This window comes from Gouania willdenowi, chromosome 6 (assembly GCF_900634775.1).
Source record: "Gouania willdenowi chromosome 6, fGouWil2.1, whole genome shotgun sequence".
NCBI lineage: Eukaryota > Metazoa > Chordata > Actinopteri > Blenniiformes > Gobiesocidae > Gouania > Gouania willdenowi.
This window is the reverse complement of record NC_041049.1, coordinates 15,319,615-15,333,031: the sequence shown is the minus strand read 5'-3', so window position 1 is coordinate 15,333,031 and position 13,417 is coordinate 15,319,615. Positions and strand designations below refer to the sequence as shown.

Sequence of the window (13,417 nt, the reverse complement as noted above, 5' to 3'; positions counted from 1 at the left end):
AGGAGGAAAGATGATACCTGGGGCTGTTTTGGCAGCAAGAGGAGCGAGTGGTGGAGGTGGGAAGAGGAGCGTGGCTAGGTCATTGCACATTTGCAAATTAGCATTTCAATCATGCAGGTACATGGCCAGTTGAGCAGAAAATATACATGTTTCCCTGATACGAGGCACAAAAAGATAAACAAAGCAGAGGCTATGTCTGTTACTGCCACGGAGTATTCAGCATCTTTGTGGATTATGATGAAATTAAACTTGTATCTTCTGTCACGTTTTAACATTCGGATGTTAACTCACAAATTCACTGCTTTGTGTAATGATCGCTATTAGGGGATGGCTAGCAGATCTTGATTGTTTGTTTGGTGGGATTGATATGACATTTGAATAACTGTATGCTCTCCATGATGGACATTCTAATAAGCCTGGGTAAACACCTTTTGTCTCTCTTCTTCCTGTTTCTCGTGTTTCATGAGCATTAATATTAAAAAGGAGTGAGCTTTGTAAATGCTGAGTTTGTGTGGTAGTTCACTCCGCTTCGTGCTTTACCTGTGACTCTTGATGCATTTGTGTGTAAATGAGTACATTCCTCGTGCCCTGTTTGACCTTTGTGTTCTATTTTCATGTTCCAGGCTATTTTAGATGTCTTGTTGATACAGCTTTGTTTTAGTTCACATGCATGTATGCATATTTTGTCCTGGCAGGTCTGCCTAAATTTATGTGTGCTATGCACCCTCCCTTTTCTTCTCTCGGTCTTTGGGGTGCAATTTCCACTTCCCTCCTGTAGGACCTATTTTCAATGACAAAAATTGAAGGTGTTTATATACTCCGTTTTACATACAGAGCGATCCCTGCACAGCTCTGGTGCAGCTCCGGCTCTCTCCAGGCACTCTGCCGCTCGGTCCCTGGGTGGCGCAGCCACTGAAGACTCGGTGACAAATGGCAATTATATTTGTGTGTTCTTCATGAAACCATCAAACACTGGCCTTTTAAAATGCTCCCCAGATATTTCAGGCTGTCAGCTACTAGTAGCTGGGACCAAATTGGGATGCTGCTTAGACAGTCAAGAACCACTCACCCCCTAGTTTCTCCTGTGATGTGTGTGACAGCGTGTGTAGGGAAATTCAATGTTTTATTCAACTACAGATGTACACTCTCAACAGTTGTTGATGTGCTAGAAGTAGGGCCTTAATAAGTTCAATTTGAACTGCAATGTCTAGTACTGCTTCCACACTGTGGTGTTTTAATGCAACCTGTCAGGGCTGCGTACAGTCATCTTAACAACCACAAAACTTGTTGTTTTTTTCCAAATACAATATTTCGATGCTGTCCGTGTTTCCTGCTGTGTTATAGGAACATTATAGTAGCAGTGGCTCTGTCAGGATTTATCATCAGGCTGAGCTCTTATTTGCATAAATCAGATTTATTCTCACGTAGGGAGTCGGGCAAAACTTCATTACTGAATAACTTTATGAAATTATCAAAGGAAATGGCATGGATACTTTATTTTTCAGCAGGATATCTGCTTTTACTTTTGTGATTAGGTTCGGGTCCTTTTTGAATGTAGGATTGCAGTAGATCCTGAACATGCTCGATAAGAGTTTTTGCGCTCTGCTTACATTCGTACACGATATGATGTATTTCGTCTTTAGCTCATTATCTTTTCATTTGTCTTTTAGTGACTGTACGAGTCTGTCATTGCCATCTCTGACAGAAACATCATTATTATGATCAATGATTATGAATACTACTTCACAGTGTCCATTAATCTTGGTCACCATGTGACCAAGTTTAAAAATAAAGGCGATCAAAGAACCTGCCATTAAAGTGCACGTTGTCTCTTTTTCACTTTTGGAGCAGCAACCCCAATAACCGCATATATACTGGGATTTTACGTTGTGGTTCCATAACTAGCAAATTGAAAGCTTGACCTTCTCAAAAGGAAAAGTAATTATGCCTTGCAGTCTACTTTAGTCCAATAGGCCTACTATGGGTGCATGTGTTTAAATGTTGACAGTCCACTTGAATATCTTGTGTAACTTAAAGTGAGTTCAAGTGATTCTTAATAGGCATGTTACTCTGATTATTTAACAGTAAAATACTCCAAACATGCAGATGGCTTTTCACAACAAAGACAATGAAAGGTTTGGTTCACAAATCAAAATCAGAAAAAATTTATTTATCCCCGTGGGGTAATTAGTTGTTGCTTGAATGGATGCCGGATATTGTCAGCTAGTGTTTCTCTTCATCACATCGAAAGACAACTCAGGAAAATAGTTAGTATATAAATATATAAAAACATTATATGAATAGTGATATTCATGTGAATAATCGTGCATCCAGTTTTCTTTTTATTGTTCTTTAATATTTAGTAATTTTTTGTATGCTGCTTGATTATTATTTGATGTGTTCTCACCAGGAATTTTTCACAGCATAGGGGGCGTGGCGCACGGGCAACTGCCGGCGCGGAACTCTTGGAGGGCCAAAATTAGTGAACTAAAGCTAAAGTTGTTTTTTTCTCTTTGGTACTACCTTACCTTTAGGGGTGTGCCATCTATGAGACCTGACCATTCGATTAAATTTTGATTCAGGGTGCTACGATTTGATTAATCAACGATTATTACGATATCAACAGTCTTTTTTATTTCCTCACTTTGTGGCTGTTTCATGCTTTTAAACAGGGTATATGCATCTGTATCCATTCATTAAAGTAACCAAAGATATGTATCACGATTATCTTATATCAAATCACAAAATCCAACAGTAATGAGACGGACTGACTCTCGAGTAGGTTATCATAAATGTGGAAATTGCAATCATTTTACAAACTGCAACACTTGTTATGTAGTTTACAGACTCCAATGTCCCTGTGGGTGTTTCTACGTCGGGAGAACTAAGCGTCAACTAAAAGTAAGATTGGCTGAACATAAACAGAAAAACAGAAAACCGAAAACCCACCCATTAAAACAGAAAACCCACAATATCCTATGGCTATACATTACAAAGAGGCTAATCATGGTAGCCATAAATCGCTCCTCCAAAGAGTCTTTCTGGATATATACATTAAAAGCAACACAATTTCCAGGTCTAAATGGTGAACTGGACTTCTCTCCTTTTTTGTGGCTTTTCTTTTACAGCTTTTTCTGGGCTCTAATTTAATACATGTTTAGAACATCTCTATGTATCAATCCTGTATAATGCATTTTTCATGTTCTTAAACATCACTGAATGAACTGCTCTACAGATTGTAATTGTGTAGCCTTTCACTTGTTCATGTGACCTGTTGAAAATCTTTAAAGGAAGTAGCTCGGCAGCCATTTTGTCACTGCCCTGATGAAGGCCTGTTAGGCTGAAACATGTTAGCATGGTTTTTATGATTAAATAGCCCTCATGGAATAAAGGCTTTTTAACTACGCTCTCTCCGAGTGCATCAGATCTTTTTGAAACTCTAAGTTGGATCCCAGAACTGAAGAGCACCAGGGAGACAACACATTTTTTCAAGCAACTTCCTAGCACAAGAAACCCATGCAGCACTCCGTGAAACAGTTTTTTGACTGAGTAATGAGACAGACTTTGAATCACTAATCATTAGATATCAATTCATGCTGATGCATTAAATGGCCAGGGTGACTGACTGTACTTTGACATGTCTGTATTTTAGTGAGAGGCAGTAAGTAAGTAGCACAATCAGATTACAGGTGTGTATGTAGGCAGAACTATTTCTACCACTTTTTTTTTTTTCAATGGGGTACCGATTCATTTGGACCTATTGTATCGGAAGAAATTTCTATCCCCATTCATTACAAGCCTTTAAAGTGTGAATGATCACGGTATCATGATCAGGAACTTTAATACAAATACCTTTAAATCCCAGGCATAAAATAAATAAATATATATTTTTATATATATATATATATATATATATATATATATGTATATGTATGTATATATGTAGGTATTAGGTTTCTGATTGGTTTTGACTCAAAATGATTCAGGAAACAAACTTATTTGCATGTTGTTGATGATGTGACTGTATCTACATACTTTAGATCACTCCAGGTATTCTAACCCTAATCAAATAGTGACACACTATAACTAAACCTTATTTGCCACCCACTAAAAGAATTGTGTACACACATGTTGTTTTAAAGTCTATAAAAGATTAAACATAACATTGTGAGCATATAGGCCCCGCTGAGCATCCTTGTTAATCCATAAACTCTCGCCTCTCGCATAGTGTTTTCTTTTGGCGAAGCAAATCCACCAACCAGTGCTTAAATCTCTGCATAATTAATTTGATTGTGTGCTACCCAGTTGTTTAATTCAAAATGCATACAGTCTGGATCTCGACTGTCTGTATTTGTTTATCAAAGCAGCATGAGGGAAAAAGAAAAGCCTATTGCGTGCATTTAATTGCATTGTTTTACATCCACGTTCTTGTCTAGTCTTTCCCAGGGTGATGTGTGTGTTAAGTGCAAGGCCTGAATCCCAACTCCTTCCCCATCTCTCTTATTAACGGTAAATGCATTTGTGGATGGGGCAACATTATAAGCTTCATGAGGTTTTGGACTGCTGTGAATGACTGACTGAAAGTAGCTTGCAGAGTTTTTTAACCTAGTAGCAACTGCTAAATAAGGTACGGTTCAAGTTTGGTTGTGAAGACGCTATATTGTATGTTGGAAGCTGGAAACAGAAGGTATTGAAACAGAGAAAAAAATAAGCGTGGTTCACAGACGAAGTTGAGAAAAGATGAATAATTCAGAGAAGCTGGCAGCCTGTGCACGTGCACCGTGGCTCTGATGTGGAGGGAAGGTAAAGCAGGAGTAGGTCCCAGTAGAGCTGAATGTGCAGGTGTTCCTCTCAGGAAAACACCACCTCCTTTACTCACTTGCATCCCTTTCCTCTTTCTTATCAGACAGGTCGCTGTCTCCTTACTTTCTGTTCCTGTCACACATGCACTTATAATTCTTGTTCAGACCATTGCGGAGCACTCACTCACTCTCTTTAAGAAGAAAACGATCATTGCACTTGCAGACTGCAGCCATTTTGAAAACGTACCCTATTGCAGGCACTTGTTCTCTTTTCGCATTAATAATCTCTCTTTCAGGACTCTTCACGTACTTGTCAGTAGGCCTACAGCAACGACTTTTGATCCAGTCAAATATGAGCCGCCTCTGTCTTTTGTTCCCCACACGATCAATAATATAATGTTGAAATCGTAATGCGATTTGCTGACATTGATTTGCCTTAACTTGACGTGTCTGCTGTTGTGAAACATCACAGGCAACATTGACTTGATATTGAACATGTCGAATTTCGGGTGCAGATAAAGTTTCTTCAGTTGGAAGTTTATACTGACTAGCTACATGCTTTTTTTTTTTTTTACCTAATACAAGTTTAGCAGTCTGGTTTAAGTTCACATGAAAAAGCTATAAAACAGAGTTCATTGTATTCCGGTTTTCCTTTATAAAGAAAAAAATATCCTATTTACACACAAATGTTTTAAATTACATGGATAAATATAATCATATTTTAAAAGGTATGTTATGGTTTCATTTATTCAGACAACTATTTTTAGGAAATTTACTGTGAAATTTACTTTGATCTCCTGTTTTGACTGCCAGCATTCAGTCTTCCTCAGAGGCATCTACTGATTGCCTTGCTGTCTCTCTAGGAGTTATTTCTGGGCGTGGCTAAACTGAGAGTTCTCATAAGGACACATGAAAAACGATCAGTAGATGCTTCCCTTAGTAAATAACTCATAAGTTTTCCTCAGAGGCATCCACTGATTGCTTTGATGTATCCTGACAGTTGGCAGTCAAAATATGTCAGGAGATCAAAGTACATTTCCTGAAAAAAGTTGAAACCTGAACATATTATTTCAAAAAAGAAGACAAAATGAACTTGCTGGAATTATATATTTTAAGACTTTAACAAAATATGTAATTGTTCAACAATACTCGTGAGTTTTACTTTTTACATTCATTATTTTAGGAATATTGATGTAAAGAGAAATGTTAACTTATAATAGTATTTTTTTTTTTCTCATCAGTTGTTTACTTTCGAAATTCCAATTTTAAGATTGATTTATCCGATTGTCAAGCCAAAACATTATTTAAAAAATACAAATACGAGATAAATTGCTTTTTACAGTTTTTTTTTTTTGTTACTGAATTTTTATTTAAAAACATTTTTTTTTTGTCTTTTCTGAATTTCCTTATAGCACAACCTCAATCTGACTTGGTCCTAAAGCCGCTGCCATCAGAAAATGTTGAGGGAGACTCCACTAAAGACCAAAAGGGCTTGCACTGTTCCAACATAGGCCCAACTCGTTTGACTACCAGCAACGGAGTTCACCCTGTCATTGGAGGAGCCGAGGCCAAGTGCACATGCTCCTGTGGTGCCAATTCAACCTCCGCCTCCAGTGGGATGGCCGTTGGCTCGAGAGCAGCTTCATCGACCACTGACCAACCCAAGAAGCAGACGTCCATGCCCGTGTCACAGAGGATGCAAAAGAAGCTGCGGTCGAGCTTGTCGGTCAACAGCGACATCAGCCGACGCAGCAAAGGCAGCTCTACAGGTTCACAGAAGTCTCCTTTACCTGAGGGTGAGTAACACCACCTGACATCACAGTATCACAGACCGTTACTAGAAGCACTAACACTTGGATCGGGCGCTTACTAATTTTTCTGGCATGAATTTGTCACAGCTTTGAGTCTTTGTGGCACTAATTCATCACTGAACTGTTGTAAAGCTGGCCAAATTTAACCAGGGTCATCTAAGGTGGGGAATTTCACCTGGTTGGTTGGGAAAATAAAAACAAATATTTGGATCTTGCAGGAAGACCACCTCACTGTATAGATGAATTAAGACTGATTTTGCAATTAGATTAGAACAGAGAAACTTTATTAATCCCTGATGGGGAAACTCATTTGCCACCAAGTCGCACGGTTCACACATACAGGCCACAACATGACATTAACAGTTCATACAAATACCAAATGCTATTGACAATATTAATAGTTTCCACAGAACAGATGTAGCAACAATTTCACAGGCTTTCATTAAATAATGGACTGCTGCCGGAATTAAAGATCTTCAGGGCCGTTCTGTGGAACACTGAAGGTGCGTTCACACCGAACGTGACTGAAGCGACTAAATTACATTCAAATCAATGTAAACAACGCGATCTCAAGCGACCCGACTTGCGCAATTCCAGCGATTAGGTCCTGCGTGACCTAGTTGCTCAAAGTTGAAAAATTTGAACTTTTAAAGGGACTTCAAGCGACAACTCCCCTGGCCGTCACTGTCTGTAGTGCCAAAGCAGCAGCCCCTCCCTCCCGCTACAGAGAGACGGCTGTAGCGGGAGGCTGTACACTTCCTCAACTTACCGGGGCAAGATTAAAGCAGTTAATTTCTTGAATGAGCCTACATTCTGGGTTGACTCATCCTTTAGAAACTCTGTAAGTTCATCATTTAAACCCTAAAAGCGGCGCTGTCTATGATAAGTGCTTTAAATGTACGGCTGGAGAAAAAGTGATCAACCCTCTCTCTCCTGTCACTGGCTCTGCAGACACACACACACACACACACACTGTTCCGTGGTCATCACGTCACTGGAGAGATGAAGTCATGGAGTGACCAAAAAGCACCACTATGTTCAAGCGACTCATCATGGGCGATTGAAGTGACTGCAGTCGTTACAGTCACGTTTGGTGTGAACGCATCATTAGGTATCACCAGATGCTAACTACACCGGCACACAGGTAGCAGGGGGGCAGTACCTCTCGTTTGCATTTCTAGACAACATACATGCATAATGTACATACAGATAGAGTGCTTTATTTAGTTTGAATTAAAATGTTGTGTAAAATGAGATTATCTTCCTCAAAGAATTCAGGTATATCATCAAACTCTTTCAATGTCTTAAGGTTTAGGCTAAAACTGCAACATTCACACATATTTTGAGGATCATATTGTGTCCCAGTGAGAACCACTGATTTTTACATCTATAAACATTGGTTTCTCTCAAGATTCAGGTTATATCAAATGAACAATAATCAAAGAATACCTTTGACTTGAATACTGTAGTATTTTATAGTGAAATGCATACATTATCGTATATATCTCGTGTGACTTGAGATGTTGTGCAGAAAAATCAATGAAGATAAAATTACAAACCGTAATCTTCTAAAGGCTTGGTCTTGAAATAGTACCATTTGATGATATATTTTTTCCGTCTCTCACCTTTTAATGATAGCAGTGGATGACCTATCATATTTATCACTCCCGTCAAGCAAATGATGTCTCATCTCGCCCCTGTGGCTTTTATTTTCTTTAACAACAAGTCAGATGGTCTGTTTGCCATGCAGGGAAGCCGTCACTTTGTCAGGTGTAAGGCCGAGGTGAGGTCTGTAATGAAGACAGTTTGCCGGTTCCTTTCAGTCGGGGAGATGGCTTTAACCATCTAACAAGGCCTGAGAGCATGGGGTGCCTATTAAAAGTCGTGACCAGCCTTTTTTGGGCCCCACACAGACCCTCACACCTCTCTGGGCCCTTTTGGCTTTTTCCCTACACCCCGTCAGCACTGCTTTGGCCCTCATTAGAGGTGCCATATGGCCTTATCTTCCAACCACTGTGCATGTGTTTGTGCAATTGCTTCTGCTTTCTTTCCCTCATACCTCCCTTTGAGCAGTTTCTGCATTAACATTCAAGTAAAATGAGCAATATTTCCTATTCCAACCAAGGCTCTTGTTTGTCACTCACCAATGTGTTCCAAGTTTAAAAAAGTCTTAGTTACAGTTGCTTTGTTTTTTATTTTATTTGCAACTTATAACATACATACACAACAAATTACAAATGTAAAAAAGAAAACATGAACAAAAAGAAACAAACAATAATTTAACAAAAGGTTAACATTTTCAGGGGCATTTCCTCAGTGCATTTTCCTTCTTAGTCATTCTCAAGGGATCCAGTTAACTGTTGACATTGCTTCTTTGTAAACAGTCAACTTCTGCCAGTTATTTTCATGGTATGTCCTTTAAGATTTTGTTGGTAAGTCAACTTTTACATCATATAGATGTTAAGTTAGTTTATTTCAATGCTGAATAGAATGAAAGTCTTGCTTGCAGGTGTTTTTTTTGTTGTTGTTGTTGCTGCAGTACAAAACGAGACAAAATAAACAGGCAGTTAAACCAAGAACTCAACAAAACAAGATACTGCATTTCCCCCATCATTTTGCAGTAGAAGGTGATACACCCACCTGAGATATTCTACGTGTTATTTTTTTTGACATCTTAATCAGTAAAGAGTGCATGAAAGCAGCCTCTTCAACAAGCCTCGTTTACAGCCTTTTTGTTGCTTATTTGCAGATGCGAGAGCTCTCTGAATCAATATGTTCGCTCTCAACAATTTTTTATCTCCCCTCGGAAAACAGCCAAGCTGTTGTGTTTGAATGTTTACACGGATTAACATAATCTGTTTGCCTGTGAAATTAGCCTCCTAAACAGGCCCCTAAACACATGGAATAAAAAGGCATAAACTAGCAGGAGCTAGCTCTGGGGAGCTGTCTGTGTTTCTTGGCACGTGCCATTGGCACCATAGCCAATCTGTGATAAAGGCACAGCTACAGAGGAAGGCATTCATCACACTGCTTTTGTTCTGCTAGGGTGGATTGTTTTATGCTTGTCATCTAGTTTGCATCCTTGTTTTAATCACGTGTAATCAATTAAGGCCTTTTTAGCTTCATTGAAAGACTTCAAGTTGAGCAGTGAGCACATTGTTAGGTCTTTGCCTACAGCCAAAAAACCTCGGTGTGCTTGTGTGTGTGTGTTCTGTCTGTGTGTGTGATGAGCTTTTCCTCAGTCATACATTATAAACAGACATCCTTTTAAGTGCATGTGGTGGACCTTCAGCATCCAGCCCACATCCTCTGCCCTCTTTACCCCTGCGTCCTCTGTGCATTGCCGTAGCCACCATGGATTTGTCTGATCAGTCCACTCCTCCATCCCCCCCCTCTCTCTCTCTTTTCATCTTTGACTGACTAGCTGTCTCGCCTCCTCTCACCCTCGTTTTTTGAGTGTGAATGTTTTGTACAGCTTGCTGCTCTGAGGCCCATCCTGCTTGTTTTGTGTCATGCCCCTTCCTTGTTTTTTCTATTTTATTTTTTATGTTAGACTTCCAGATGTCTCACACTATTTCCTGAGAGACGGCCCCAACGCGTTTTTTGGAGCGCAAACTCTGGGCTTCATCTGTGCACGCTGACATTAAACAGGAGCATTGTCAGCGCACACTGCTCAGTCTGTCTGTTGGTTGGATTCACTCCGTCTCTGTCTCTGTCGGCCTCTCTGTCCATCTCGCTGTGTTTTTATGGCGATGTGCCTTAAGTCCAGCCCCCACCCCCCCTTTACTGGCTTCTGTATGATCCAGACTAATCGCTGTTGTTGAATTATACATCTAAGTGAATAGTTGATAGTGCTGGCCATTGCTTAATGCCTGTGTACTGTGTTTATATGCTATTCACAGCGTGCTGTTACATTCTCCAATGCTGCCATGGCTTTACCCTCTGGGTCCTTCAGAGTTTGTTAGGCTGGACTTTGAGGTTTTGCACATCAGGCTGAGCTCCGTGATCTCACTGGGCCTTTTGATGGACACACTTTCCTGCGAGTTTCACTGTAAACAGGGAAATGTTTTGAAAGCCACTGAATCTCATCCATTTCAGAAGTTCAGTGATTAAAGGGTCATTCTGCTTATGTTATGGCCTCTTTGATAAGGAGGATGAAATGCCTTCAAACTTGAGGCACTCACACACACACTTGTGTATGTACAAGCTGACCTGTTTAATGTAGAGCTCCATCTTGTTTGTATCAGTCAGTAAGCCCTTCTGGTCAGATTCTCAGCCTTCAGAACTGTAAAATTAGGAGAGAGGAAGAAAAAAAAAAGCACCGTCTGTACTTTGATTAATCAAACATGAGCATCCAGCGACCCTCAGCTTGCCTTCCCTTTCCATCCTCCACACTCTGCTCAGTTCGCTTCCCCTCTAACCCAATCAGTAACAGCCCCCTCTGAAGGCTGCAGATGGGGTGATGAAAGTTATGCAAATGTGCCCATATTTGTAATGCTATTTTCCTGCATCCATCCACATCATGTCTCTTTAACACGCCATAGCAGCGGTGCTCTTGTCTTGGTTCAAAAGGAGACAGATGCAAGGAGCCGCACGCCAGGTGCACTTAACTGTGAATGTTAGTGATGGGGGTTCACAAAAGTTGGGGTGTGAAGCGGTTGGTGGACAGTTTTTGAGGAAGTTAAATATCTACTATTAATCTGCACTTACTAAAGTAATTTTTGATAATCTTACCATTTACCCTGGTAATTTAATCTTTCTAGTAATGCTGTAAAACATCACCATTTTCCACTTTAACACCAACATAGCAACACCTGATATATTACTGAAAATCTAAGAATTCTTGATGAAAAATAAGGCTAACTTAGTTCTGAAGTATTCAATAAAGCTTAAATTTACAAAAGGTTTTAAACATTTTGGCCAAGGCTACATTACCTAACAAACCAAAAATAATTCAAAGCCAGTCTCCTATTCCCTTTGCAACTCTAGTATTTTATTTTTAAAGTGCTATGATGAGATAATTTGATCCTCAGCTAAAGCTAATCTTAGCAAAACTCAGGAGACAAGGATGACCTCACTCTAACCAGTTTTACTTCCATCCTAAACATTGTACTTGCTGTGTAATAATGATACAGATGAAAAGATCAAATTCAATTTATAAACTGAATGGTGAAATATTAAAACAGTAACGTGTAGGCATAATTTAAGTCAACACTGAATTAAACAATGTGGGTAAACATTTGACCTTCTATTTCATTTCTGTGTTCACAACCAGCAAGTTAGCAGCTATATGAATATCTGCAGGAGGTCAGCAACAATAAATGGTAATCGAAGATGTAAGCACTAGCAGCGTTATTCCGGTTTTTGATGAAGAGTGACAATTAGACCTGGGAAATGCTCTCGGTTTGATAAACTTTCCAGTTTTGATGGTGATGACGATGTCACAATTATTTAATGATTTTAATCAAACCTGCAGGAGAGGAAGTCATCACTGAATCCTTTGTTTCCTTCAGACCTCCTGTCTGTTTTTTTTGCAGCACACTGACTGGTCCAACCATCTCTTGCTGAGCATGTCTTACCCACTAACTCGCTCTGCATTCCGCTATACTAATGTTTAATAGAAATATACTTTGATTCATCATCTTGCATAAAAAAAAAAAAAAAAAAACTTTAGGAAGTGTTTATAAAACTGTGTACCTTTTTTGAGCATTTCTTCTCTGGTAATCTAATATTCATTTTGCCAACTGTGCAACCCGACACCTATTCTTAGACTGCTGCGTTCACTGCATCCTGGCCTGCCTTTTCTGTGAGTTCCTGACGTTGTGCAACATGGTGGTGACACAGGCCTCATGCGGCGCCTGCACGTCGGAGGCTTGCTGCTGTTGCTGCTGCACTGACGACATGGGCGAGGACTGCAACTGCTCGTGTGACGACATGGACTGTGGGATCATGGACGCGTGCTGCGAGTCCTCAGATTGCCTGGAAATCTGCATGGAGTGCTGCGGCATCTGCTTCCCTACATAGATTTTAGACGGTGTGATTCACATCCGTTTGTGAAGGTCATTAATTGTGTCAGACCTTTTCATTGTGAAGTAACGTATTGCATGCTTTTTACAAAATGTTAAGACTTTGGGCTTCTCCACCAGCATCAGCCCAGCAGGACTTGAGAAATAATGGTTAGTAACGCATCTAAAAATCTGGTATGGTACCTGCTAGAAGATGTTTTTACTAGGTTACGGTTAAGTTAGAGCCTAAGGAAGGCTAGATGACAGGATTAGTGTCTACTAAGGGTGTAATGATTGATCCATTAGATCAATTAATTGATTTTTATTCAACTACATCGATCCATGCTCTGCAGGTTGGCCTTCTGGTTGACACTAATTGATCAAAAATAATTTTAAAAAGGTAATCAGTTGATTGTATCGACAAAGAAATAACTCATTAGATTTAAGCACAGCAGACTTAATCGCCAGTTTGTGACAGAAAGCTGAAAAAAAGGCTTTTTCTGAAAAACTTTGAAGTGACTTTAAAGCATTTTTTTTTTTTTTTTGCTTTAGTGACACCTCAACATTAGTTTCCTTCTATAAAATTACAAAAACAACACTGAGACCCGGCTTTTGATTTCAAAATTATTATTTTTTTTGCTGTCTAGGTCATAGTTACATACTACATTTTTTATCTTAATATTGTATTATTTTTATGTTACACCTATACATATTAGGTAAACCTAATATGTATTTCTATTGAAAACTTATTGACAATAAAAGCCGACAAGTTAACATCCTGTTAGTTTAAGCTTAAGTG

The 13,417-nt window shown here is 39.4% G+C and overlaps 1 protein-coding gene across 2 annotated transcripts in view; it reads left to right on the top strand.

Moving 5' to 3' along the window:
* The window catches only part of mdfic (MyoD family inhibitor domain containing), a 32,569-nt gene extending 19,489 nt beyond the window's left edge, over nucleotides 1–13,080 (top strand). For both annotated transcript variants that reach the window (XM_028450863.1, XM_028450862.1), the window contains exons 4-5: nucleotides 6,215–6,598; nucleotides 12,384–13,080. In XM_028450863.1, coding sequence (XP_028306664.1) covers nucleotides 6,215–6,598; nucleotides 12,384–12,637 — 638 coding nt within the window. In that variant the 3' untranslated portion in view covers nucleotides 12,638–13,080. The remainder of the gene's footprint in view (nucleotides 1–6,214; nucleotides 6,599–12,383) is intronic.
* Nucleotides 13,081–13,417: the final 337 nt, after the last annotated feature.